Consider the following 26,629-nt stretch of genomic DNA (forward strand, 5'->3'; position numbering starts at 1 on the left):
TTGATTACTGTAGCTTTGTAATAATTTTTGAAATTGGGAAGTGTGAGTCCTCCAACTTTGTTGTTCTGTTTCAATGGCAAGGGCTATTTGGGTCCCTTGCCCTTCTGTATGAATTTAATGATTGGGTTTTTCAGTTCTGCAAAGAAGGCTGCTGGAATTTTGATTGGGATTGCATTGAATCTGTAAATTGCTTTGGGTAGTATTGACATTTTAATATTAAGTCTTCCTGTCCATGAACACAGAATGTCTTTCCATTTATTGAGGTCTTCTTTAATTTCTTTCAGCAGTGTTTTTTAGTTTTCCATGTGTAAGTCCTTTACCTTCTTGGATAAGTTTATTCCCAGATATTTGATTCTTTTAGTTATATTGTAAATGGAATTTTTTTCTTCATTTCCGTTTCACTTTGTTCATTGCTGGTGTATAGAAACACCACTAATTTTTTGTTTTGATTTTGAACTCTGCCACTTTGCTGAATTTGTTTATTAGCTCTAGTAGTTTTCTTGTAGATTCTTCAGGATTATCTGTATATAGGATCATGTCAACTACGAATAGCTAAAGTTTTACTTTTTCCTTTCCACTTTGGATGCCTTTTATTTATTTTTCTTGTCTAATTGCCATGGCTAGAACTTCCAGTAAAATGTTGAATAGCAGTGGTGACAGTGGACATCCTTGTCTTGTTACAGATCTTAGAGGGAAAGCTTTCAGTCTTTCACCATTGAGTATGTTAGCTGTGGGTTTTTAATATTTGCTCTTTATCATGTAGAGGAAATTTCCTTCTAAGCCTAATTTTCTGAGTGTTTTTATCAAGAAGGGTGCTAGATTTTGTCAAAAGCTTTTTGTGTGTCAATTGAGATGATCATGTGGGTTTTTAAAAATTTTATTAATATGGTGTATTACATTAATCAGTTTACTTATGTTGAACCACCCTTGCATTCCTGGGATAAATTCCACTTGGTTGTGGTACATAATTCTTTTAATGTTCTGTTGGATTAAGTTGGCTTGTGTTTTGTTGAATATTTTTGCATCTATATTCAGAAGTGATATTTACCTGTGATTTTCTTTTCTTGTGTTATCTTCATCTAGTTTTGGCATCAGGATGAGGCTAGCCTGATAGAATGAGTTAGGAGGTATTCCCTCCTCTTCATTGTTTTGGAAGAGTTTGAGCAAGATTGGGGTTAATTCTTTTCCTGAATATTCATATGAATTTTAGAATCAGCTTGACTAGGGAAAAATCCCATTGGCATTCTTATTGGGATTATGCTAATACTTTAATTTATGGGAAATGACATATATATAATTTTGAGACAACCTCTCCAAGAATTGGTTGTCATTCCAATTATTCAAGTCCTTATTGAAAGCCCTCAGATTTAAAAAATTTTCTCCATATAAATATTGCACATTATTTAAGTGTATTCCTAAGTATTCTTTTTATTCTTATCATTGTTGCTGTTGTAAACAATGTATTTCTTGTTTATTGGCTAACTAGTTCTCATATATAGAGGAGAAAGGTGATTTTTTAAGACTGATTTTTATCAGTTTTGCAGTCGCACACTTTATTAAATTCTCTTATTTTTTTTGTCATGGTTACTGTGATCCTTTTCGGTTTTCTGGGGCAGTTATATCATCTGCAAATGATAGTAGTTTTGTCTTCTCTTTTCCAATTTTTATTCCTTTTATCTGATTGGTTATTTCCTTTAAAGCAGAGCCAAAAAGTAGTGGTAGCATAGGAAAGCTTTGTCATGTTCCTCACTTTAATGAGAATATTTTTAGTATTTTACATTGGGCATGCTCCTGGCCTTTGGACTAACATGGAGAGAAATACAGTGCAGTGTGTAATTTATCAGGTTAAAGTATCCATCTATTTTGTTTTTCTGGTCATTCAAACTAAAGATTTATTGATTTTGTTGATCTTTTCTAAAAACTAACTTATGGTTTCACTGGGTTTTCTCTTTTTTTTTTTTTTTTTTTGTATTTTCTATGTCATTTATATCTGCTCTAGTCTTTTTTTTTCTTCCTCCTGCAGATTGTTTGCTCTATTTTCTCTAGTTTCTTAAGGTAAAAGTGTAGATTATTTATTTCAGATGTTTCTTATTTTCTAATATAGGCTTTTACAGCTGTAAATTTCCCTCCAAGCACTGCTTTAGTTTCATTGCCTAAGTTTTCCTATATTGTGTTTCTTCATTTATCTTATATATTTGTATTTTGTTAAAAGTTTTTCTTAATGGATCTTGAATTTTATTGTGTCTTACGTATCAGTGGAAGTAATATTATTTTTTCTTGTTTTACATCTTACAATGACAAATTATATTTAATAGTTTCCTAATTCTCAACAATCATCACATTCTGGAGGAGAATTCCACTAGGTTGTGTTGTATTCTTTTGATGTTTTGATCATGTTTATCAGGTAACTTTTTTTTTTCCATTCATGTCTTTATTTTTTACTCATCTGACCATACACTGGATAAAGGGAGTGTCAGTCACAAGGTTTTTACGATGACATGGTCACAAGATAAAAGTTATATAGTTTTACAATCATTATCAAAGTTCAAGGCTATTGGATTACAGTTCAGCAATTTCAGTTATTTCCTTCTGGCTATTCTAACATACTACAAAACTAAAAAGAAATAGCTATGTAATGATTCAGTAGTCATAATCATTTGTGTGTTTTTTGTTTTTTTATTTTTTTTATTTTTTATTTTGAAATAAATTCATAGTTATAGGAACAGTTGCAAAAACAATACAAACCCCATACACAGAACTCCAGCATACCCTGAACCCCCTCTCCCGATACCCCAACCTACCAACTTTAACATGCTGTCACATCGCTGTTTTTTTCCCTCCCTCCCTATCTATCATCCATCATCTATTGCTCTGTCTTCGGAACATATGAGAGCTAGCTGCACACATCCTTGAACAAACACTATACTTCACATATACACTTCCCATGAACAAGAGCATTCTTTTATGCAATCCCATTAAGCACAGCTAAGAAGTACAAGAGATTCAACAATGATACAAAGCTTACATTCTATATTTCCTTTTCCTTATGTCTCAACTGTGTCCCTTTGAGCCACCTGTCCTCCATCCTCCGATCCCATCCAGGTTCATCGTTGGCATTCAACTGTCATCTATTTAGACTGTCTTTTTTATTTTTTATTTTTTTCAATTGTGGAAACATGTATACAGCCTAAATCTTCCCATTCCACCCCCTCCCTAGCCTTCCATTAGTGGGATTAATCACATTTAGAATGTTGTAATGCTCTTTCCCACCATCCATTACTAGAAATTTCCCTTCACCTCAAACAGCAACCCTATACTCATTTCTTAACTCCCCATTGCCCCTTCCCCCATTTCTCTTAACCCATACTCTACTTTTCATCTCTATGGTCATATTCTCTGATAATTTCTTTGTGTTTACTGTGGGGCTTAAAATTAATCTCTTAAATCCATAACAATCTTGTTTTTCTTTGATACCACCTTCTCTTCAATAGGACACATAAACTATGTTCTTATACTCCTCCATTCCTCCACCTTTATATAGTTGTCTAAAATTACATATTTTACACTGAGTTCAAAACCACTGATTTGTCATTAGAGTTTGTGTATTTTCTATCATGTAGGAAGTAAATAGTGGAGTTACAATTCAAAAATTATTGACTTCTATTTGTATTCCATTGTGGTTGGAGAATGTTCTTTGAGTATATTCAAATTTTTTTTTTTTTTTAAATTTCTTGAGGCTTGTTTTATGTCCCAGCTTATGGTGCCTTCTGGAGAAAGATCCGTGATCACTAGAGAAAAATGAGTGTCCTGGTGATTTGGGATGTAAGGTTCTATATATGTCTGTTAAAATTCTCTATATCTCTTTCTCCTTTGTTTGTCTCTCTGTAGGTAGGGCTCCCTTTAGTATCTGAAGTAGGGCAGGTCTTTTATTGGCAGACTCTCTCAACATTTGTTTGTCTGTGAAAAATTTAAACTCTCCCTCAAATTTGAAGGAGAGTTTTGCTGGATAAAGTATTCTTGGTTGGAAATTTTTCTCTCTCAGAATTTTAAATATGTCATGCCACTGCCTTCTCGCCTCCATGGTCGCCGCTGAGTAGTCACAACTTAGTCTTATGTTGTTTCCTTTGTATGTGGTGAATTGCTTTTCTCTTGCTGCTTTCAGAACTTGCTCCTTCTCTTCAGTATTTGAGAGTCTGATCAGAATATGTCTTGAAGTGGGTTTATTTGGATTTATTCTATTTGGAGTTCGCTGGGCATTTATGCTTTGTGTATTTATATTGTGTAGAAGGTTTGGGAAGTTTTCCCCAACAATTTCTTTGAATACTCTTTCTAAACCTTTACCCTTCTCTTCCTTTTCTGGGACACCAATGAGTCTTAAGTTTGGACGTTTTATTTTATCTATCGTATCCCTGAGATCCATTTCAATATTTTCGATTTTTTTCTCTGTTCTTTCTTTTGTTCTTTCATTTTCTGTTCTGTGGACTTCTAGGACACTGAGACATTGTTCAGCTTCCTCTAATCTTGTATTGTGAATATCCAGAGTCTTTTTAATGTGGCCAGCAGTTTCTTTTATTTCCATAAGATCTTCTGTTTTTTTATTTACTCTTGCAATGTCTTCTTTATGCTCTTCTAGGGTCTTCTTTATGTCACTTATATTCTGGGCTGTGGTTTTCTTTATGTCCTTTAAATCCTTTGCCATGTTTTCGTTCCTCGATTGTAGTTCTTTGATTAATTGTGCCAAGTACTATGTCTCTTCTGATATTTTGATTTGGGAGTTTGGAATTGGATTCTCCATATCGTCTGGTTTTATCATGTGCATTAAGATTTTCTGTTGTTTTTGGCCTCTTGGCATTTGCTTTGCTTGATAGGGTTCTTTCAAGTTGTAAGAAAAGATACCAATCTAATTTTTCAGAACTACAAGTTGGTGGCGTATACTTTCTCTAACCAGCAGATGGTGTCTGTGAGTCACCTATACCCCTCAAGTTAGTTCTTCTCCACTTTGTCCCTGCGGTGTGTGAGGAAATAATTCTTGTGGGTTTCAGATGGTGAATTCAGTTTGGGTGTGTTGCTGGAGCCGACCGCCCTGAATGTGGGGTGTGTGTCCAGGTGGCCAGGGAGGAAGGGCAGCTTTAATATTCAAACCCCCCAGGTTCCCAGAGATTCAAGGCTGCCGCAAGAATCTAAACCTCCATTTCAGTTCAGCCCCAGACCGTCTCTCTCGCTGACCCACAAACCACCGGACTTGGCGTAGCATCCCTGGGTTTTCTGAGCAAGCCCCCTTTCTCAGCTGTGATCTTCTAGAACCTCTGCTGAGGTAATGCTGTGCTACGTCACCAGTGCGCGCCGTCCCTCAAGGGAAGCCCTGGGCCACCGGGCCGTGCTGGGGCGCTCTCAGTCTGATGCAAAGATGGCCGAACGGGGCGTCTCAACCCCCCCCCCCCCTTGCACAGTTCCTCCTTCCCAGCTCCGGGACAACTGGCAGGGCTCTGGGCCGTGGGCACGGCCCCGGGCAGTAGTTTATCCAGCCCTCCAGGGAGCCAGCTGCGAGCCGTGGGGTTTCTTTCTGCTTCCAGCTCTCCGCTCTGCTCCCCTGTCTCTGAGGGTATCTGCAGCAGGATATCCTCCAGGCCAGACACTGAGAGGCCGGGTCAGCCCTCTCATGCTGTGTTTTACTGCATGGTTCCCACTGTCACATCTGCAGCTGCTCCTGGGTTTTTCCCTTTTTTTTTTTTTTCTTTCAAAAGAACCAGTCAGTCTCCAAACGCCAACCCCTGGCTTCCCCACTCCACAGCGCGGCTGTGGGTCTTCCAGCTAGCTTACTCACTCATTTCAGAATGCAGACTCCTGGTTTCACCAACTATACGGCCCCTGTGGTACTAGCAGACCTCGTCCAGCTGGCGCATCGCTGATACCAGTATTCTGGGCCACTTTCTGTTTTTTATCTAGTATTTTTCATGGACGTGTTTTTTGCCCTGTCTCACCTAGCCACCATCTTAGGTTCTCCGATATTTTAATCCAGTCTTGTTGGGTGTGAACGTTTTGATTCCATAATCATTTGTTAAATCCTAATTTCTGTCTCCGTGGCAGCAGCGTTCTTATTGGTCTCTGGAGTGTAATGTTTACGAATATTTCTCACAAGTCTCTTACATGCCTAAATTGAAATAATACTGCAGTGCAGTTATGGTGGGGGACAAATGTTTCACCTTTTTTGTCAGAAAATGTTAAACTAGAGGTTTTCACTTTGAAAGAAATAATTAAAATGTTTATTTGTTGAACAGTAACAAAATCCATGTTGTTGAATATTGTTCTTTTGAATTCTTAACTGTAGTCTACCTTTTTACAAATGTATTCAGTGTTATGGATGTATAATTTTCACTTTGTGGAACTGTAATTAATCTCTTTTTTCTATTATAGAAATTTACAGCAACAATGTCAACACCAGATAAGAAAGCATCACAGAAGATTGGTTTTCGATTACGTAACCTACTCAAGCTTCCCAAAGCACATAAATGGTGCATATATGAGTGGTTCTATTCAAATATAGATAAGTATGTATCATGGATTTTATCATGAATATTACTTGAACCAAAAATTTGTTTTTCAAGTGTTAAAAAATGTAACATTTTCTGTACATTTTCAATCCTATTTTTTTCTGAATTCTTTTTTCTAGTCCTCATTCCAGTTCGATCTATTTCTATTTCTCAAAGTTTTCTGTTCTGTTAGTTTTGTTTTTTTCCTTACTGAAAAGAAGGTGTACATTTTTGTGAAAAATTAAATGAAAGAATCTTTGAATTATAATTAACAAAGGTAATAGAGTGGAGATATCCTTAAAAAAAAAAGCACCATTACTTGCAATGAATGAAAGTTATTTTTTAAATCTTGAGATTTTAAGTGCTAGTATAATAGTAGAGAAACCATTACTTAATGGTGAAAATGTGTTAAGTTTTTTAGGAGGATAGTCTTTCTAATTTTAAGGATATTGCTTAAGCACCAAAGTTATACAAAAATGTTTAAGTAGAACATAGTGAGAGATTTGGCTGGCATCCAATTATTCAACACCAGAATTAATGAAGAAAAATTCTGCAAGATTTCTAATCTGTCCTTGTATGTCAGTGTTTTCGTTTTCTTGGCTGCCTGAGCAAATAATATGGAATGGGTTGGGTTAAACAATGGGAATTTATTAGCTCACGGTTTTGAGGCTAAGATATCATCAAGGTGATGCTTTCTTCCTGAAGACTGGCATTCTGGGACTGGCTGACATGGCAATGCACATGGTAGCCTCTTCTGGCCTCTTTGTTCTTTTCCTGGTTTCGTTGCATTTCAGCTTCTTGCTTCAAGTGGTTTTTCTCTGTGTCTGAATTTCATCCTATTCTTAAGGACCCCAGTAATATGATTATGACCCATCTTGTTTGAGGTGGACCACACCTTAACTGAAGTAACCACACCAAAAAGTTCCTACTTACAATGTGTTCATACCCACAGGAAAAGATTAAGTATGTGTTTTTCTTGTGTAACTACAGCTCTAAACCACCACAAGCACTCATTGGTGCATGCTTTAATGGCTATTTATCTTTGCTTGCCTTCTCTGCTTTCCAAACTCTCATGGAAGTTCGTATTTGAGGCAAAGGCTTTCATGCATCACTGCTAAGACTGGTTCCTGGGTGCCAAATTTGTGAATTAAATTGTTTTATTATTGTCCACAGGTTTTTTTCCTTAGGCCTAGAGAGCTTTCAGATTGTCCTAGTATGATCTGAATTCTTCTGGGATTCCCAAGAACTAATCTAACCCTCTAGAGTCCTCCAGATTTCTAAAACTCATTTAACCCAAAGAGGACTCCTTGGTGATGATATTACCTTTGGGACAAAGTTACTCTATAGCTGGCAATTGTTTATCATTACCAGATACAATGCCAGTGCTAGAATAGCCTCCCAAGAAATATACCTGTATAGGAGATTTAACAAAAATCTGTATCTCCTAGAATCTCAAGCACAGAAAATATTCCTTGAGTAACTTTTTCGAATTGTTTGTTTCACAAATACCAAGGATTTAGTTCAGTTTTAGCACTTTAAATTTGTGCCTATTTTGTGTATGTATTGAGTAGAAGTGAACATTTGGCATTTTGTGATTAGTGTGATGTTGAAAATGCATATTTCTTATTTTGTGTCTCATAACAAAGTAGTACATTGCATATTAATGATTAGAATATCACTTCTGTTTTATAGACCACTTTTTGAAGGTGATAATGACTTCTGTGTATGTCTAAAGGAATCTTTTCCTAATTTGAAGACAAGAAAGTTAACAAGAGTAGAATGGGGAAAAATCAGACGACTTATGGGAAAACCACGGAGGTAAAAATGATGTTTGTTTGTTTAAAATAAAATCAGTAGATTAGTTGGTAGTCTCATGAATACATTAATTTTTTATTATTCAAATTAACTAATACCAAAACATAATTTTTGAAAATAATTGATTATATGTTAAATATATCTAGTTAACCAGCTTTATTGTGGTTGCTTTTCATGCTTATGGATCTTATAATTAACTGTATAGTTTCAATTTGTTTATATTATAGGCTTTGAACTTAATTTTATTGTTTTCAAATAATTAAAGATATATATATAGACACACACACACAAATATATATACCCTACTATGTTTGAAAAAATATTAAATAATGTCCTTAAGGAAGCTATAAGTATTTAAGGGAGCAATAAGGTTACACATAGCTTATTATCTTTTGTGAAACTTTTTATTGCCTTGAGTATTCCCATAAGAACTGTTTTACTTTATATCAAAACAGAAAGGTCATCTAGCTAATATGTTACTTTCTGGGAATTACTCTTCATTTGAAATAACGTTTCTATTCCTTTGTTATCCTGCTTTCTGACATATTTCTAACATTATTTTGAGTGAAATTATGGAATATGGTAGAAGAATAATTAGATCATTAGTTCTCACAATATATCTTTCTGCTTGGTAAAGACATGTGCAAGACTTTTCCATATGTACATGTATTCATGTACCTACTATGTGCTATGTGATTTTTTTAAAATGTTTTACTGTAGAATGATTTTGCAAATTCAATAAAGTTGTTAAATTTGAAAGAAAAAGAAAAGATATAATACCAGAAGGAGCTTAAAAGGAAATGTGCAAGATACATACAAAGAAGTAGGGATAAATATCAGTGGGCCCTTTTTCTTAACTAGGTGAAGTAATTTTAAAATTCACATTTACAAGGAGAAAAATCAAGAAAGAAGATCCAGAAATATTTTGGAAATGGAGATTAATGAAAGGAGACTAACTTTATCAAATATTAAAATAGATTATAAAAGCTTCCTGGACCAAGGTGGCTGCATAAGATGCTCCAGGGTGCCATTCCCCCATGGAAATTTGAACAGTTAGCAAAAAGTGGCAGACATGTCTTCCTCAAAACTCCGGAAAGCCCCGTTAGGGTTGTAATAACTGAGTGAATGCTGAATAGAGGAAATAGTTAGAGATGAATGAAAACAAAAATACAACTTACCAAAACTTATGATACATAAGGAAGAGAGTATTTAAAGGGAAATCGATAGCTATAAATGCCTGCACCAAAATAAAAACCAAATCTCCAGTCCGAGACCTAACTCATACCTTGAGGAGCTAGAAAAAGAAGAGGAAACTAAACCCAAATAGAGCAGAGTAAAGAAAAAACAAAAATTAGAGCAGAGATGAATGAAATAGAGAATTTAAAAATGGAATAGAATCAATGAAACCAAAAGTTGGTTTTTTGGAAAAATCAATAAAATTGACAAGCTTTAGCTAGAAAGACAGAGCAAAAAAGAAAAAAAAGAAAAGAAAAAAGGAGAGGATGCAAAAAACTAAAATTGGAAAGGAAAGCGGGGACATTCTACCAACTCCACAGAAATAAACAGGATTATAAGAGGTGATACTGTGAACAACTGTACCCGACAAATTAGATGGCCTAGGTAAAATGAACAAATTTCTAGACATGTACAAGCTACCTGTACTGACTCAAATATACATAGATCTCAACTGACCTATAACAAGTAAAGATATTTAATCAGTAATCAGAAACCTTCCAGCAAAGAAAAGCCCAGGGCCAGATGGCTTCACTGGTGAATTTTACCAAACATTCCAAGAAGAATTAATAAAAATCTTACTCAAACTCTTCCAAAAAACTGAATAGGAGGGAATACTCCTAACTCATTCTATGACACCAACATCACCATAATACAAAAGCCAAATAAAGATACCATACGAAAAGGAAATTACAAACCAGTTTCTCTTAAGAATATAGAAGCAAAAATCTTCAACAAATACTGGCAAGCCAAATCCAACAGCATAATAAAAGAATTGTACACCATGATCAAGTGGGATTTATCCCATGTATGCAAGGGTGGTTCAACTGTAAAAACACCACATTAATAGAACAAAAGAAGAAAACCACACAATCATCCTAATTGATGCAGGAAGGCATTTGACAAAATCCAGCATCACTTCTCAATAAAACACTCCAAAACTAGAAATAGAAGGAAACTTCCTCAACTTAATAAAGGGCATATTTGAAAAACCTACCTCTAACATAATACTCGATGGTGAAAGACTGAAAGCTTTCCACCTTAGATCAGGAACAACAAGGATGCCTGCTATCACCACTGCTATTCAGAATTTTACTGGAAGTTCTAGCCACAGCAATTAGGCAAGAAAAATAAATAAAAGACATCTAAATTGGAAAGGAAGAAGTAAAACTTTCCCGTTTGCAGATGATTTGATCCTATACATAGAAAATCCTGCAAAACCTGCAGCAAGGATTTAATAAACCAGCCTTCTGGTTTATTAACCAGCCACAGATGTCCTTGCAGTAATGGTTAGGCCAGTGCTTGCTTGAGCAGACACCTGGGTACCATCACCTGGCCAAGCTGACACATGAACCTAACCATCATAGTCAGAGGGATCTCTATTTGAATAAGTTCTGCTTCTCGCAATTCTATGACCATGGACAAGTAACTTAACTTGTAAACCGAGAATAATAACAACACTGAGGATTAAATCAGATGATATTGTAAATAAACTCCATTTCCATGTTCAAAAAAAAAAAAAAACCTGCAGCAAGGCAAGTAGAACTAATAAATTCGGCAAAGTGGTGGGATATAAGATCAACACGCAAAAATCAGTGGTGTTTCTAGACACTAGTAATGAACAATGTGGAAAGGAAATCAAGAAAAAAATTCCATTTACAATAGCATCTGAATAATCAAATATCTAGGAATAAATTTAACCAAGGATGTGAAGGACTTATGTATAGAAAACTATAAAACATTGCTAAAAAAAATCAAAGTCCTAAGTAAATGAAAGGACATTCTGTGTTCATGGAGTGGGAGACTAAATATTGTTAAGATGTCAGTTCTGCCCAAAGTGATTTACAGATTCATCACAATCCCAATCAAAACTCCAACAGCCTTTTGTTGCAGAAATAGAAAAGCCAATCATCAAATTTATATGAAGGGTAAGGGACCCCAAACAGCCAAAAACATCTTGAAAAAGATAGGAGTTGGAGAACTAACACTTTCCAATTTTAAAACTTACTACAAGGTTACGCTAATCAAAACATCATGGTACTGGCATGACGACAGGCATATAGACAAATCAAATCAAACTGAGAGTTCAAAAATAAACCTTACCTCTGATTTTTTATAACGGTGCCAGTTCCCCTCAATGAGGAAAAAATAGTCCCTTCCACAGATGGTGCTGGGAAAACTGAATCTCCATAGGCAAAAGGATGAAGGTGGACCCCTACCTCACACCACATACAAAAATTAACTCAAAATGGATTAAAGACCTAAGTATAGAATCAAAATAAAACTTCTAGAAGAAAACAGGGAAGCATCTTCAAGACCTTGTGTTAGACAGTGATTTCTTAGACTTTACACCTAAAGAATAAGCAACAAAAGAAAAAATAGATATATGGGACTTCATAAAAATTTAAAACTTTTGTATCAAAGGACTTCATCATGAAAATAAAATGACAACCTACAGAATGGGAGAAAATATTTGGAAAGCTTAATATTCAAAACCATTAGTTAACACTAGTGTAACTATAGACTATAGTTAATAGTATAATTATAATATTGTTTCATCAATTGTAACAAAGGCACTTCACTAATGCAAAGGTTAATAATAGGGAAAACTGTGTGTGTGAAGGGTGGTATATGGGAACTTTCTGTAAGCTTACAACTTCTCTAATTTAAAAAAAAATGCAGTATAAAGTAACAGTAGTACAACAGTGTGGTAGCAGATAGATCAGTGGAAAAGAAGAGAAAGTCCACATATAATCACAAATGACAATGGATTTTAGTTATGATATGGATTAGGTTGGTTGCATCTAAAATAAAGACAGATGAATTATTTATTTAATGGGAATTGAGACCACTGGGTAGCAATTTAGAGAAAAAATAAGTTCGTTTTATACATTATATCTTATACCGGCATAAATTTGAAATGGACCAAAGATTTGAAGTTTTTTAAAAAATGAAACAATAATTAACTACCAGAGGAAACCATAGGAGAAGTTTTGTTTAATCTTAAAGTGGGGGAGGTCTTTCTAGAAGACTCCAAGACTTGGAGCCATTAAAGAAAATATTGATAAGTTTATAAATTTGACTTCATAAAAATGAAAACACTTGCCATAAAACACACACAAAAAATTAGCAAAGTAAAAAGACAATGACAGATATATTTATAGCTCTTATTACAAAGGGCTAATTTCTTAATAGTTTATAAAGGACTCCTATGAATCAATATGAAAAAATCTGATAACTCATAATAAAAATGATTATAGGCAATTCATAGGAAAGGGAAGAGAAACGGCTCTTTTAAACTCAATCTTACCAAGAGAAATGCAAAATAAAAGTATTTTGAGATGCTGTATTTTAACTATCAGATTGTTCATAAGCTTTAACATGTTGGATTGACAGTTTTGTAGAAAAATAGTCACTCATTCTTGCTGGTGAGTGATTAAAGTTATATAACCTCTGCAGAAGGCAATTTGGTAATATCTATCAAAAATACAAACTTGCATACCTTTTAACCTGGCACTTCTAACAATTTATACCATGGAAATACTTGCACACAGGTAAAAGGACACATACAAGATTATTTATTGCAGCATTGTTTGTAGTAGCACAAGATTGGCAACAACCAAAATGTCCATAAATAAGGTAATGGTTAAATAAAATATGGTATCTCCATATAATAGAAAACTGTTACAACCATTTAGGACAAAACAAATAGAGAAATATGTTTATGTTCTGATATGGAAGTGATTGCCAATAACCATTGAGAAAAGAAAGCAAAATACAGAACAGTGTATTGTAGGTACTGAGAAAAACAGAAGGGGAAAGCAACACATTTTTTACTTGTGTATTCCTAAAGTATCTCTGAAGAATGTATATGAAACTTACAACAATGATTCTCCCTGGGAGGCAAACTAGGTGACTGAGAGTATTAGAGAGAATTTTCACAGTCTTTTGAACCTTTTAAATTTGAAATCATGTGAATGTGCTATTGAATAAAATGCTATTTAAATAAAACTTGATTGGTGAAAGTGGCTATTTTATATCCAGAATGTATGGAAGAACTCTCAAAACTCAATAATATGCCTAAGAGGCACCTCCAGGGAACCTCTTTCATCGCTCAAGGGTGGCCTTTCTCTCTCTAAACCCAATGCGGCAAATAAATTCATTAACCCCCCCCCATGAGGGACATGACTCCCAGGGGAATTAATCTCTCTGGCGGCATGGGACATGACTCCCAGGAATGAGCCAGGCCCTGGCAGTGAGGGATTGAAATGCCTGTTTGACTAAAAGGGGGGAAAAAAAGGTAATAAGCTGAGGTCACGGTGTCTGAGAGATCCCACATACAATCAAGAGGCTATCCTGGAGGTTTCTCTTAGCAAGCTCCAGCTAGATATCCCAAATGGCCACAGTATGCCATGCACTTACCAAATGTAGTTCCCAAATACTTAGGTCCCTACCTGAGATTCTAAAAATATTTACTCACTAAGTTTTATCTCTCAGAAACTTAAATCCACCATAGTGTTCCTATGCCAGACAAGTCCTAAAACCCAGAGGCAACAGCTTCTTTAAGAACAACAATCAGATGCAGCCCCCATTCCCATACTGTCAATACCCTGTTTCAATATGAATAAGTTAGGGTGCTCACTGTCTAGATAGATACCTCTGAAGATGGGAAAGAGATTAAGTGAGAGGAAGGGATAGAAACAAACAAGATTTAACAAAGGTCTGTGAGTACTGAAACTTTATGTAAATATATATATATTTTTAGATGCTGGAGTGTTAGAATAGCTGGAAGGAGGTAAATGACATGGTGGAACTGTAACATATAACATCCTTTGAAATGTGCTCTATAGCTGTTTGTTGAATTGTGCTTTGAAAGTCTTTACCTTTCTATATATGCCTTATATTGCATAATAAGGAAACAACTGAAACTGTGGAACTGTAACCCATAATAGTTTTTTAAATTACCTATATAACTGCTTGTTGAGCTATACATCGGAAGTTAACACTTTTCTGTCTGCATGTTATATTTTACAATAATGGAAATAGCTGAAGTTGTGGAACTGTGACCCACAATATTCTTTGAAATTTGCTAACTACTTGTTAAATCTTACTTTGAAAGTTATCACTATTATGTATTCATGTTAAAGTTAATACAAAATGCATTTTAGAAAAACCAATAATATGAACCAAACAACCCAATTAACAAATTGGAGAAGGTTTTAATAGACATTTCACGAAAGATGCAAGGATGTCAAATAAGCACATGAAAAGATATTCATCATCATTAGGCTTTAGGAAAATGCAGATTAAAACCACAATATCTAAAATTTACAACACTGAACATGCAAAGTGTTAGTGAGGCTGTGGAGCAACTGAAACTCTCATACACTGCTGGTGGGAATGTGAAATGGTATAACCACTTGGAAAAAGAGTTTTTAGTTTCTTAAAAAGTTAAACATATAAATACCATGTGAGCAGCCATTTCTCTCCTTAGGTATTTATCCTAGAGTAATGAAAGCATATGTTCTTACAAAAACCTGTACACGAATGTTGATAGCAACTTTGTTTGTAATGGCCAGAAACTGGAAACAACCCAGATGTCCACCAACAGGTGAACAGATTAAGTAAATCGTGATACATCATATAATGGAATACTACACAGCAGTGAAAAGGAATGCATTGATACATGTAGCAAAATGGATGAATCTCAGCATAATTATTCTGAGTGAGAAAAGCCAGACAAAAAAGTACACTACATGATTCCGTTTATATAAAATTTTAGAAAATACAAACTAATAATGATAGCAGCTTAGTTTTTGCCCAAGAAGTGGGGGTATAGGAGTGGGAGGAATGTGAAGAAGGGATAACAAAGGGGCAAGGGGAAACTTGGGGGGGATGGTGGATATTGTTTTGATTGTGGTGTTGGTTTCATGAATGGATAGATATCAAAACTTATCAAATTTTGTACTTTATTTGTGGTTTATTCATGCCAATTATACCTCAATAAAGCTGTAAAAATAAAGTAAAAATTTAATTGGGGAAAGTGGGTACAAGAGAGGAAGTGGGAATTATGGTATGGAAGGAAGCAATCAATTGTAATTGTCAACTAAAAAGGAATAATTTATGCCTTGGGTTTTTAGTGCCAAGAAGAACGATAAATGATGTATAGAACATAAAAAAATCAGATTTTATGGGACTGCTCAACTTGCTAGTATCCCATGATTCTTTGCCTGGTCTTCTCACATTCTTCCCATATATACTGTTTGAATGAATGTTCAACAAATGCAGAAATGATGATGTACAGAATTCTATATTATCAGCTAAAATTTTTCTATAATTTCCAGTCCTGATTCATTATTCACAATGATCTACTTTATAAATTATGCTCATCTCAGTTTCCTTTTTACTTGTCTTTATTTGGTTTCTGAGACTATTTAAGTGGCAATAAAGCTCATTATGTACCTTTGAAAGTGGTAACTATACCTTGGCATGCAAGCCATGTTTAAATACCTTTGCTTCATCCTAGAATTTGAAAATGGAAGCAATACAGGTCCTAATGATAAGAGTGAATTCAGCGTTCAGACTTCCAGGCAGGAAGTATGATTAAAAGTTTGCACAGTCACAAGTCTCTTTTTTAATTCCTATATCAATAAGCCCCCCAGGACACAGGAAAAATGTCAAGTTCTTCTAAATAGAACAATAAAATTGAACTTTGGCCTTAAAAGACCTGGGATCCAGGCACAATTTTGACAAGGGATAGTGAACAAATCCTGCTTTATGGGAAGGAAAAATCTAAACCTGCTTTTTATCTTTGAGTCTTGCAATGTTCTGTTTTTAAAAAGAGTCAATGTAGTTTCTTTCGAAGCGGAACAGTTATTTCTGAGAACAAGTTTTAACGATAATGCTCTAAAGAGTGAGAAGAAAGGGAGCAAGGATATGGATGGTCAGATTTTACATTTTATACAGGGTTGTTATCAGTTTATATGATTTTCATAATTTATTCTAGATGTTCTTCTGCATTTTTTGAGGAAGAGAGATCAGCATTAAAACAGAAACGGCAGAAAATAAGGCTCTTACAACAAAGGAAGGTTGCAGATGTTTCACAATTCAAAGATCTCCCAGATGAAATTCCTTTACCCCTGGTTATTGGAACCAAAGTTACAGGTATGCTTTTCAATATTTTGACTTTTAATCTTTCACCAAGATAATCTCTAATAGAGAAATGGCTTTTAAATGTAGAAAGCTTAAAACCTATACTTCTGAAGCTATTTACTATAGAGGTTACTGTTTTCTCATGTATGACGTCTGTTTTTAAAGTAATTGGAAAAAAAGTACTGGTTCAAAATAATATCTACTACAGTGTAAACTAAAGTAAACTGCCACAAAGATGAAATTTAAAATTCACTGGGATAAGTAGCGATATGTATTATTTAAATGTTAAAATGATTTCTAGTTTTTGCTTTCACATTCATTTTTCTTTACTAACCAGTCTTTTATAGTTAGTTCACAAATACCATTGTTCTTACAGTCCTTGAATCTAGAAACAGTCCATTTCTAATGAATGAATACAACTAACTTATTGAGTAGGTAGTTTGCTCAAAATTTTGTAAGAGTGCAAATTCTGTCAATTTATAGGAATGATTCTATGTACTTACTTGTTACAACACTTACTATTGGGAATTGAATCCTGTAACCCACAGAAGGCATGTCCAAGTTTTAATCTGTGTTCTTGTGGGTGTGAACCCATTTGTAAATAGGACTTGGAAAGATGTTATTAGTTAAGGTGTTGCCAAACTGAATGAGGGCAGGCCTTAATGCAATATGACTGAAGTCCATATGAGAAAAGGAAATTGGACATGGAAGTAGAAGCCAGAAGTCATCAGAAACACGAGAAGCAAACAGAAGGAGAGAGAGATCACCATTTGAGGAAAGATTACTAGAATGCTGTGGGACTCTGGAAGAAAGCAAGCCCTCCTAATATCTTAATGTTGGGTGTCTACCTTCCAAAATCATGAGACAGTAAATTCCTGTTCTTTGAACCAACCAGTTTGTTGAGTTTGTCATAGCAGCCCTGGCAAATTCAGATGCACACTATCTTGCCCTTTACAGAAAAAGTTTGTCAACTCTGGAGTTAGAGTAATAAGCTGCTTTAGAGTTACCTATAAGTAATGTTAATGGTAGACATGGAAAAGGGCATAAACTGTGTCGCCAGTCATAGTTTATATGTAGAAAATAGAAATCACCCCAGCTATTTTAAACAAAAGGAAATTAGTGCCTAAAATTCTGTTGAAAAGTTGAAGGAGCAGTCTTTGAACTGGACCTTGAGAAATGGCTAAGAATTTTACTACACCACTGGTTTGCCAGAGGAGTTATCTCTGCCAGTATCTGGAAGTGGGGGGATAGGAAAACTGCAGCTTTTACTGCTACTTTCAAGATGTTTGTACAGTTGGAGTCCAAGGATCAGGAAGCCCCTGATTCTACAACTGCCTCTTGACACTCATGGAGTTAGTGACCAAACAGTGAAACATTAATTCAGAAGAACCTGACATTTCCCTGCCTGGGTTTGCAAGCAGTAACAGCCAGTGCAGGAAGAATATGCTTCTGCCCACATTCTCACCAAAGTGCATCTGATTGTTTTAGAACCCTAGCTGCAGGGAGATCTGGAAATGTAGTTTTTAGCTGTTCGTCCCATGCAGTATAGAAAAGCACAGAAAGAATTGGAATAGTTGCTGAGTGCCAATCCATCATTATACCGTAGTTGTTTTGGAGTACAAAGAGATTAAAAGCTACAAGATCAGTAAAATTAAATATAACAGGATATTTCTGCTTCTGACTGTGATAGAGTGGTCCCAAACTTGACCTCCACCTAAAACAACTATAAAACTAGTCAAAATGTATGTTGCAACTGTTTTTAGGTATTAAGCAACAGTGTAGAACTGTAATCCTTGACAAAAGGGAAATACGTGAGGTGAACCCAAGGATCACTGCAGCTTTTTGCTGGGAGCACTTTTATGCTGCCGAGCAGGGAAGTGGAGCCTAAATATAAAAAGACGAGTGGTATTATGAGCTGAAGAAACAGAGGTCAGGGTTCTAAGCAGCTAGAATTGGGAGGATAGGTAACCTGAGAATAAGAGGCTGTCTGAAGGATAGAATCCCAGAAGTCTGTGGGGGAATTCAGTGTGTACCCTGGGCCGAAGGCTAGGTTGTTCATGCACAGGGCAAGAAACGTGGATAGGGACTGTGCCCTGAAGTTAAGAGTACTCTCTAGGATTAAGTTCATAACTGAAATGGACTAAGCCTAACAAAAAATAAAAGCAAGCATGATGGATCAAAAAGATCCACAAATAATGTTTTTCCAGCCAGAAAAACATTTAATACTTTCTCTGACATGTGATAAACAAATTACTGGACCTGTGAAGAAACGAGAATAGATTCCATAGACAAGAGGAAAAGTAGTCAATAGAAATAGACCCTGAGGTGACTCAGATATTGGGATTAGCAGACAGTAATTTCAAAATAGCTAGTATAAAACATGTTTAAGAACATAAAGGTAAATATGGTCATAATGAGCAGATGGGGAAATCTCAGTAGTAGATAAATAGAAACTATTTAGATGAAATAAATTTAGAATTGAAAAGTATGGTATCTAAAGAAGAATTCACTAGATGGACTCAAAAGCAGATTGAAAACAACAGAAGAAGGCATCAGTGAATTTGAGGTTAGAGCAATAGAAATGATCCAGTATGAAAACAGGGAGGAAAAAGAATGGGAAAAGAAACTAAAAGAATTTCAAAAACTTGTAGGATAATATCAGGTATTATAGCATATGTTTAATCGAAGTCCCATAAAAGGAGATGTGAGAGACAATGGCATTGAAAAAAAAAATTTAGACAAAGGCTTAAATTATCCCAGATTTGGTTAAAAAAAAAAATCCAAGAAATTTTGAACTCCACACTGGATAACCCATGTGCACACAAATCATACAATTAGGCACAACATAGGAAAACTACAGAGAACATCTTGAAAGCAACCAGAGAAATGTAGCTTATTACAAAAGAGGAACAGTGATATGACTGGCATCTGACTTCTTATCAGGAAAAAATGCTACAAGTAATGCCAAAGGAGATTGATTCTTCAGACTGAAAGGAAATAACACAAGATGGAAGCTTGACTCTATGGAAACGGAACACAGTACACCAGAAATGAAAAATTTATGGGTTAAAGGCTATAGATTTTTTTTCTTCTTGTAATTTCTTTAAAAGACATGACCTTTTAAAGAAAAATTACAAGTGTTTTAAGGGATTATTATATATGAATATTAATATATATTGTACGGTAGTACAAAAGACAGGCTAAATAGTTTTTACACGAAGGAGTACAATATTAACTCTTAAGAGAAGTGTAATAAGGGTGGATATTTAATCCCTAGAGCATTGGTTCAAAATTTACCATGCATCAGAATCATCGGGAGGGCTTGTTATAACACAGAATGCTGGTTCCCACCCTAGAGTCTCTGATTCAGAGAGTCAAGAGTGAGGCCTAAGAATAGTGTGACTGTGTGACTGTGAAGGCCTTGTGCCTCACACTCCCTTTGTCCAGTGTATGGACAGATGTGTGGAAAAATGGGAACAAAAATTAGATAAAGAATAGGGTGGGATGGAGGGGATGGAAAGATTTAGGTGTTCTTTTTTCCTTTTATTTTTATTTTGAAGTAAGGAAAAGGTTCAAAAATTGATTCTGGTGAAGACACAACTGTATGATGGTGCTGTGAATAACTGTACACTGTGGATGACTGGGGTGTGTGCATATGTCTTGATTAAACTGCATTAAAAAAAAGTAAATGAACAATGGGGGGAGAAGGGGAATGGAATGTTTTAGATGTTCTTTTTTATTTTAATTTTTATTTTATTTTTTGGAGTAATGAAAATGTTCAAAGTTTGTGGTGATGAAAGCGCAACTATATGACGGTACTGTGAACAGCTGTACACTTTGAATGATTGTATGTTATGTGATTATATCTCAATAAAATTGCATTTGGAAAAAAAAGAGCTTACAGGATATGGGTGGGGCACTAACCACATCTGCCATCTCAGGGTGGGTCCCTGATCTGCCACAATTGCTTACCTGATCTTGTACAAGTTATTTAACCTCAAATGACAATGAACATATATCATTTTAGAAGAATTTTTTTTGAAAAGGGGCTCATTTATCTTGCAGGATTTTCAAGAAGATTAAATGAAACAATGGCAATAAAAAATAATTAACATCACAAAAAAAAAGAGTGAGACCTAAGAATTTGCATTTCTAATAAGTTCCCAATTGGTGTTGATGCTGCAGGTTTGGGAACCACACTTTGAGAACTACTAGAGTAACCACTTTTTGAAAAATAAAAAGCGTTACAGTTAAAAAATCAATGAAGAAATTAAAATGAAATACTAACTAAATATTCAATTAAGTGAAAAAATGGCAGGAAAGGAAATAGAGAAAAACAGATGGGATAAATTGAAATTAAATGGCAGGATAGTAGACCAAAATCTAACTGTATATTCTAATTATGTTAAATGTTAGTGAACTGAGTACTTTTGTTTAAAAATAATATTAGACTGAATTAATTAAAAAAAAAAAAAGCCCAACTATATGCTGTCTTCAAGAGTTGTACTTAAAATATAAAATCAGGCAGGTTGAAAACAAAAGGGCACAAAAAAAAAGATAAACACCATGTAAATAGTAACCATAAGAAAGTTAGACTGGCTATAATATCAGACAAAATGAACTTCAAGAAAAGGAGCGTTGTCGGGGAAAGAGGAATATTTAATACTGATAAAAAGTTCAAATCGTCAGGAAGACATAACAGTCCTACATGTATATGTACCAAGATAACAGCTTCAAAATACATAAAGCAAAAACTGAGAGAACAGATGAAAAAAATACTCAAATCCACAAACATAATTGTAGATTTTAAATATTGATAGAACAATAGGACAAAAAGATCAACATAAATCTAGAGAATCTGAACAACACTATCAACCATCTTGATTAATACTTTTAGAATACTATAGCCAGCAACTACAACATATTCTTTACACTTGCACATGGATTGTTTATCAAAATAGACCATATATTAGCCAATATTAATAAATTTTAAAAGATTAAAATCATATGGAAAATTTCTTCAACCACAACAGAATTAAATTAGAAATCTAATACAGTAAAATAGCTAGAAAACACCCAAATATTTGGAAATTAAACAGTATACTTCTAAATAACTCATAAGTCAAAGAAGAAATCGTAAGGGAAATTAGAAAATATTTTTAACTAGATTATAATAAAAATAAAAATATCACAATTTGTGGGATATAGCTAAAGCAATAGTTAAGGGGAAATTTACAGCTTTCAATGCTTATATAAGTAAAAAGGAAAGGATTAATTTTCTACCTTAAGAATCTATAGAGAAGAGGATCAAAATAGAAGGAAGGAGATAATAAAGAGCAGAAATCAAGGATGTAGAAAATAGATGAACAATAGCTAAAATTTTAAAAGACAAACTTAGATCTTTGAAAAGATTACCACAGTTGATAAATGCCTAAAAGACTGATAAATAAAAAAATAAAAACACAATTTACCGGCTGTTCCAAATTGATTAAGTAGGATTGTAAATTTGGGTTCAGGTGGAGGTCAGGTACAGCACAAATAGGGAGCAAGAAGCAATAATGCACGAAACAAGATAGTTTATTACTTACAAGCCCTGGAAGGGAAGAAGAGTGCCATGAGGGGACAACAGGAAGCCCGAATGGCTCAGGGGCTCAACCAGCAGGCAGGGAACACACAAGCAGGCAGAGAGGGACCTGTGGGCTTGTGCCTTTTGTGCCTTTATTGTGGCAATTAGTAGATTTCCCATGGGAGTTAAGGATTAGTTTAAAGCAAATGTGTGCAAAACAGGAAAGGGACTAGGGATCTAAGGATAATGGGGATGGTTAGCTTATCATTGGGGCCAGCTGTGGTTCTGAGTAAGTCTTGTGGGTGGTGTGATGTAGGGGGGGTAGGGTGGGGTGTAGGGGGGTAATGGTTGGGCAGAGGTGACTGATAAACACTGAGGCTGGGGTGTAGAAGTGGGTAAACAACTAGAGCAAAGACCAAGAGGCCCTGGCAAAATGGATGCTGTTCTGGTTTGCTAATGCTGCCAGGATGCAAAACACCAAAAATGGATTGGCATTTATAAAAGGGGATTTATTTGGTTGCACAGTTACGGTCTTAAGGCCATGAAGTGTCCAAGGTAAACACATCAACAGTTGGGTACCTTTACTGGAGGATGGCCAATGGCATCCGGAAAACCTCTATTAGCTGGGAAGGCACATGGCCGGCGTCTGCTCCAAGTTCTGGTTTCAAAATGGCTTTCTCCCAGGACATTCCTCTCTAGGCTGCAGTTCCTCAAAAATGTCACTCTTAGTTGCTCTTGGGGTGTTTGTCCTCTCTTAGCTTCTCCGGAGCAAAAGTCTGCTTTCAAAGGCTGTCTCCAAAATGTCTGTGTAAGCTGAAGCTCCTCTCTCAGTTCCAGTGCATTTTTGAAAGTGTCCCACTTGGCTGTAGCAAGCTTGCTCCTTCTGTCTGAGCATATATGGTGCTCCAGTAATTTAATTCAGACCCACCCTGAATGGGTGGGGCAACACCTCCATGAAAATTATCCAACCAAAGGTCTTGTCCACAGGTGACTGAATCACATCTCCATGGAAACACCCAAAGGATTCCAAAATTTAATCAACACTAATAATGTCTGCCCACACAAGATTGCATCAAAGATAATGGCATTTTGGGGGACATAATACATCAAACTGGCACAGATGCTGAGGCAACACAGACATAATGGAAGCTCTGGACACCAACATAGGAGTGAAAGAGATTCTACAGACATTAAAAGGTTAATAAGGGAATATTATAAACAATACTATGCCAATAAATTTAACAACTAAGAAGAAAAGGGCAAATTCCTCGAAAATGGCAATTTACTAAAACAAACACAAGAGAAAGTAGAAAATCTTAATAGCTAGATATCTATTAAAGAAATTGAATCATTATCAAAAACCTTCCCACAGAGAAAACTCTAGGCCTGTCTATCAAACGTATAAGGAAGAAATAATATCAATTCTGTGCAGTCTTTTAGAAAATAGAGGAGGGAACACATCCCAATTTGTTTTATGAGGTCAGCATAACCCTGCCCCCAAACCTGGCGAATATATTTATGATGATAAAAAAACTCCAGCAAACAAGAAAGCAAGAGAACTTCCTCAACCTGATAAAATATGTAAATGAGAAACATACAGCTAACATGATGAAATTTTTTTTTAAAAAGGTTTTTATTGTTGTTAATTGTGATAAAGTTTTTTAAATACTGTAATATGTAATAAGGGTGCGTATTGATATCTAATACCTTTATTAATTTTTTCGGGGTTACAAAGTGGTGATATTCTTTTTTTTTTCATTTAATTGCAATATTTTTATAAAAAGACATTTTCTGTGTTCTTTTTAAAAACATTGCTGTAATACAGTACTGCATCTAAAAACTTAGCAGTAAATCCTTAATTTCATTAAATACTCAGTCTGTTCAAATTTCCCCAATTTTCTTATTTATATTTTTTATTAATACATTTGTTTTGTTCAAATCAGGATCCAAATGAGGTCTACATATTGCATTTGGGTTTAGTCCCTTAATTTTTAGTGTCTCTCTTCCTCATCTTTGATTCCTTGCAATTTATTGTTTGAAGAAAACAGGCCATTTGATCTGTAGATTTTGTCACATTCTGAATATTGCTGGTTACATCCCTATCTGGCATTTAACAAGCTCCCCACCTCCACATTTAATGTAAATAGTTAGTTATATGTGGAAGCTGATCTGATTTGAGTTCAATTTTTTTGTTTTATTTTCTTTTACAGGGGCAAACATACCTCAGGTGGTGGTGGTGCATATTTCCATCAAGGGTTACTTAATGTCCAGCTGTCTCTCTCCTTTTTGATGGTCATTGCCTAAATCCAAAATTGCATTAGGGTTCTTGCAAATAGTTATTCTATCATTTCTTCTTCACTCATTAGCTGGAATACATCTGGAAAGAGAAACTTGCCCTAATCATTTATTTGGTTACCATGAACACCATTGCCACAGAAAAGGCAGGAGAAATGATTGACTCTATTCTCTTTATTTATACATCAGTTTTCAGAATTATGATTGGTTCCCTGGCTTCCTCCAACAGGGGCCATTGAGTTTGTTGACTCTTTCTCGGTCCTTTTGACCTGACTCTCATGATCTTTAATAGTTTCCTTGCTTTCTGGTATGACAAGAAATCCTGGCTCATCCTGCCTCAGAACCAGAATCATTCTTTTCTCCAAGGAATCCTGTTTCCTTATAGTGGGAAATGGTTGTTAGGGTCTACAATTTGGGAATCAAGATTTATATAATGTTCTACAATATTTTTATTTTAAAGTTCCGTAAGAATATATTAAGTTCAGCCTGTTGTTGCTTTGTGAAAGTGATCTTTTTCTCCACTGCATCTTTCCTTCAATAAAAAGCTATTAACTTTTATATGTTTATTTGTGATAGGCCTACTTACTGAACCTTTTTACTTTTTCTAATATATTTTCAGTTGATTTTCTTTGCTTTTTCAGGAAACAGTCATACCATCTGCAGATAATGATAATGATAAATTTCCCTTCTCCTTCCCAATCACTATCCCTCTTATTTTGTTACTTTGTCTAATTTCATTGCCTGGCACTTTCAGACCAATATTAAATAGTAAAGATGATACAGTCACCCTAATTTTGCTTCTGAATTTACTGTTAAGTTGGCTCCCTACTATAAAAGATAAAGAAATTAGTGCTCAATGATGAAATATTAAACAATTTGCTACTAAGGTCTGGAAAAATATAAGGATTCACGCACATCATTTTTATTCAACGTTGTATTGGATTCTAACAAAGGCAATAAGACAAGAAAAAGAAAAGTCATAAAGATGGAAAGGAAAATGTAAAACTGTTGTAGCAGATGACTACATAGAAAATCCTAAGGAATCTACATTACCAGAATCAATACAAAGTCAACATACAAAAATCACTTATTTCTGTATACTATCAGGAAACAATTGGAAAATGAATATTTAAAAATACCATTTATGATATAATGAAAAATACCTAAGTAATTTGAGAAAGAAAGCTGTTTACAGAAAGCTCAATATTGTTAAAATGTCATTTCTGCCCAGATAGATCTGTAGAGGTAAACAGTCTTAATCATAATCACAGCATTTTTTTTTTTAGAAATTGACAAGCTGATTCTAAAATATACATGGAAATGGGAAGGACCTAGAATAGCCAGAACAATCTAATGAAACAGAATAGAGATCCCAGAAATAGACCCACACTTAAATGAGCAATTGACTTCACAAAGGCATTTCAATGGGGAAAGGAAGGTTCTTTCAACAAATAATGCCAGAGCAGCTTGATATTCATATGGAAATAAAATGAATCTTAACCCTATCTCATATTATACAAAAAATTAATTTGAAATGGACCATTGGGCTAAACATAAAAGCTAAAACTGTAAAGTGCCTAGAAGTAAATATAGGAAATATCCTTGTGATCTGAAGGTAGGAGGAGATTTTTTAGAATGGACAAAGAAAGAATTAACAAAAAAGGGAAAATAATGATAATTTAGGTTTAATTTAGAATAAAAACTTCTGCTCATTAAATAACACTGTTAAGAAAATAAATAGGTATATTAGTTAGTGTTCTCTAGGGAAACAGGATCAACAGGAGATATCTGTAAATATGAGATTTTATAAAAGCATCTCATGCAACTGTGGGGATGCATGAGTCCAAATTCCATAGTGCAGGATGCACGAGTCCAAATTTCATAGGGCCAGCAGCGAGCTGGCAACTCTGATGAAAGTCTTCGATGAACTCCCTGGGAGAGGCTGGCTGGCTGAAGAAGTGAAGGTTCTCTCTCTTCTCCTTTACAAGTCTTCAGCTGATTGGATTAAATCCAGCTAATTGCATTCTCTCAGTGGGGA

At 35.0% G+C, this 26,629-nt stretch overlaps 1 protein-coding gene across 5 annotated transcripts in view; it reads left to right on the top strand.

Annotated features, from left to right (window-relative positions):
- Nucleotides 1-26,629, top strand: part of LIN9 (lin-9 DREAM MuvB core complex component) — a 127,460-nt gene that overhangs the window by 21,941 nt on the left and 78,890 nt on the right. For all 5 annotated transcript variants that reach the window (XM_037811300.1, XM_037811334.1, XM_037811317.1 and 2 more), the window contains 3 exons: nucleotides 6,415-6,548; nucleotides 8,223-8,348; nucleotides 16,585-16,742. In XM_037811300.1, coding sequence (XP_037667228.1) covers nucleotides 6,415-6,548; nucleotides 8,223-8,348; nucleotides 16,585-16,742 — 418 coding nt within the window. The remainder of the gene's footprint in view (nucleotides 1-6,414; nucleotides 6,549-8,222; nucleotides 8,349-16,584; nucleotides 16,743-26,629) is intronic.

Source organism: Choloepus didactylus, chromosome 2 (assembly GCF_015220235.1).
Source record: "Choloepus didactylus isolate mChoDid1 chromosome 2, mChoDid1.pri, whole genome shotgun sequence".
NCBI lineage: Eukaryota > Metazoa > Chordata > Mammalia > Pilosa > Megalonychidae > Choloepus > Choloepus didactylus.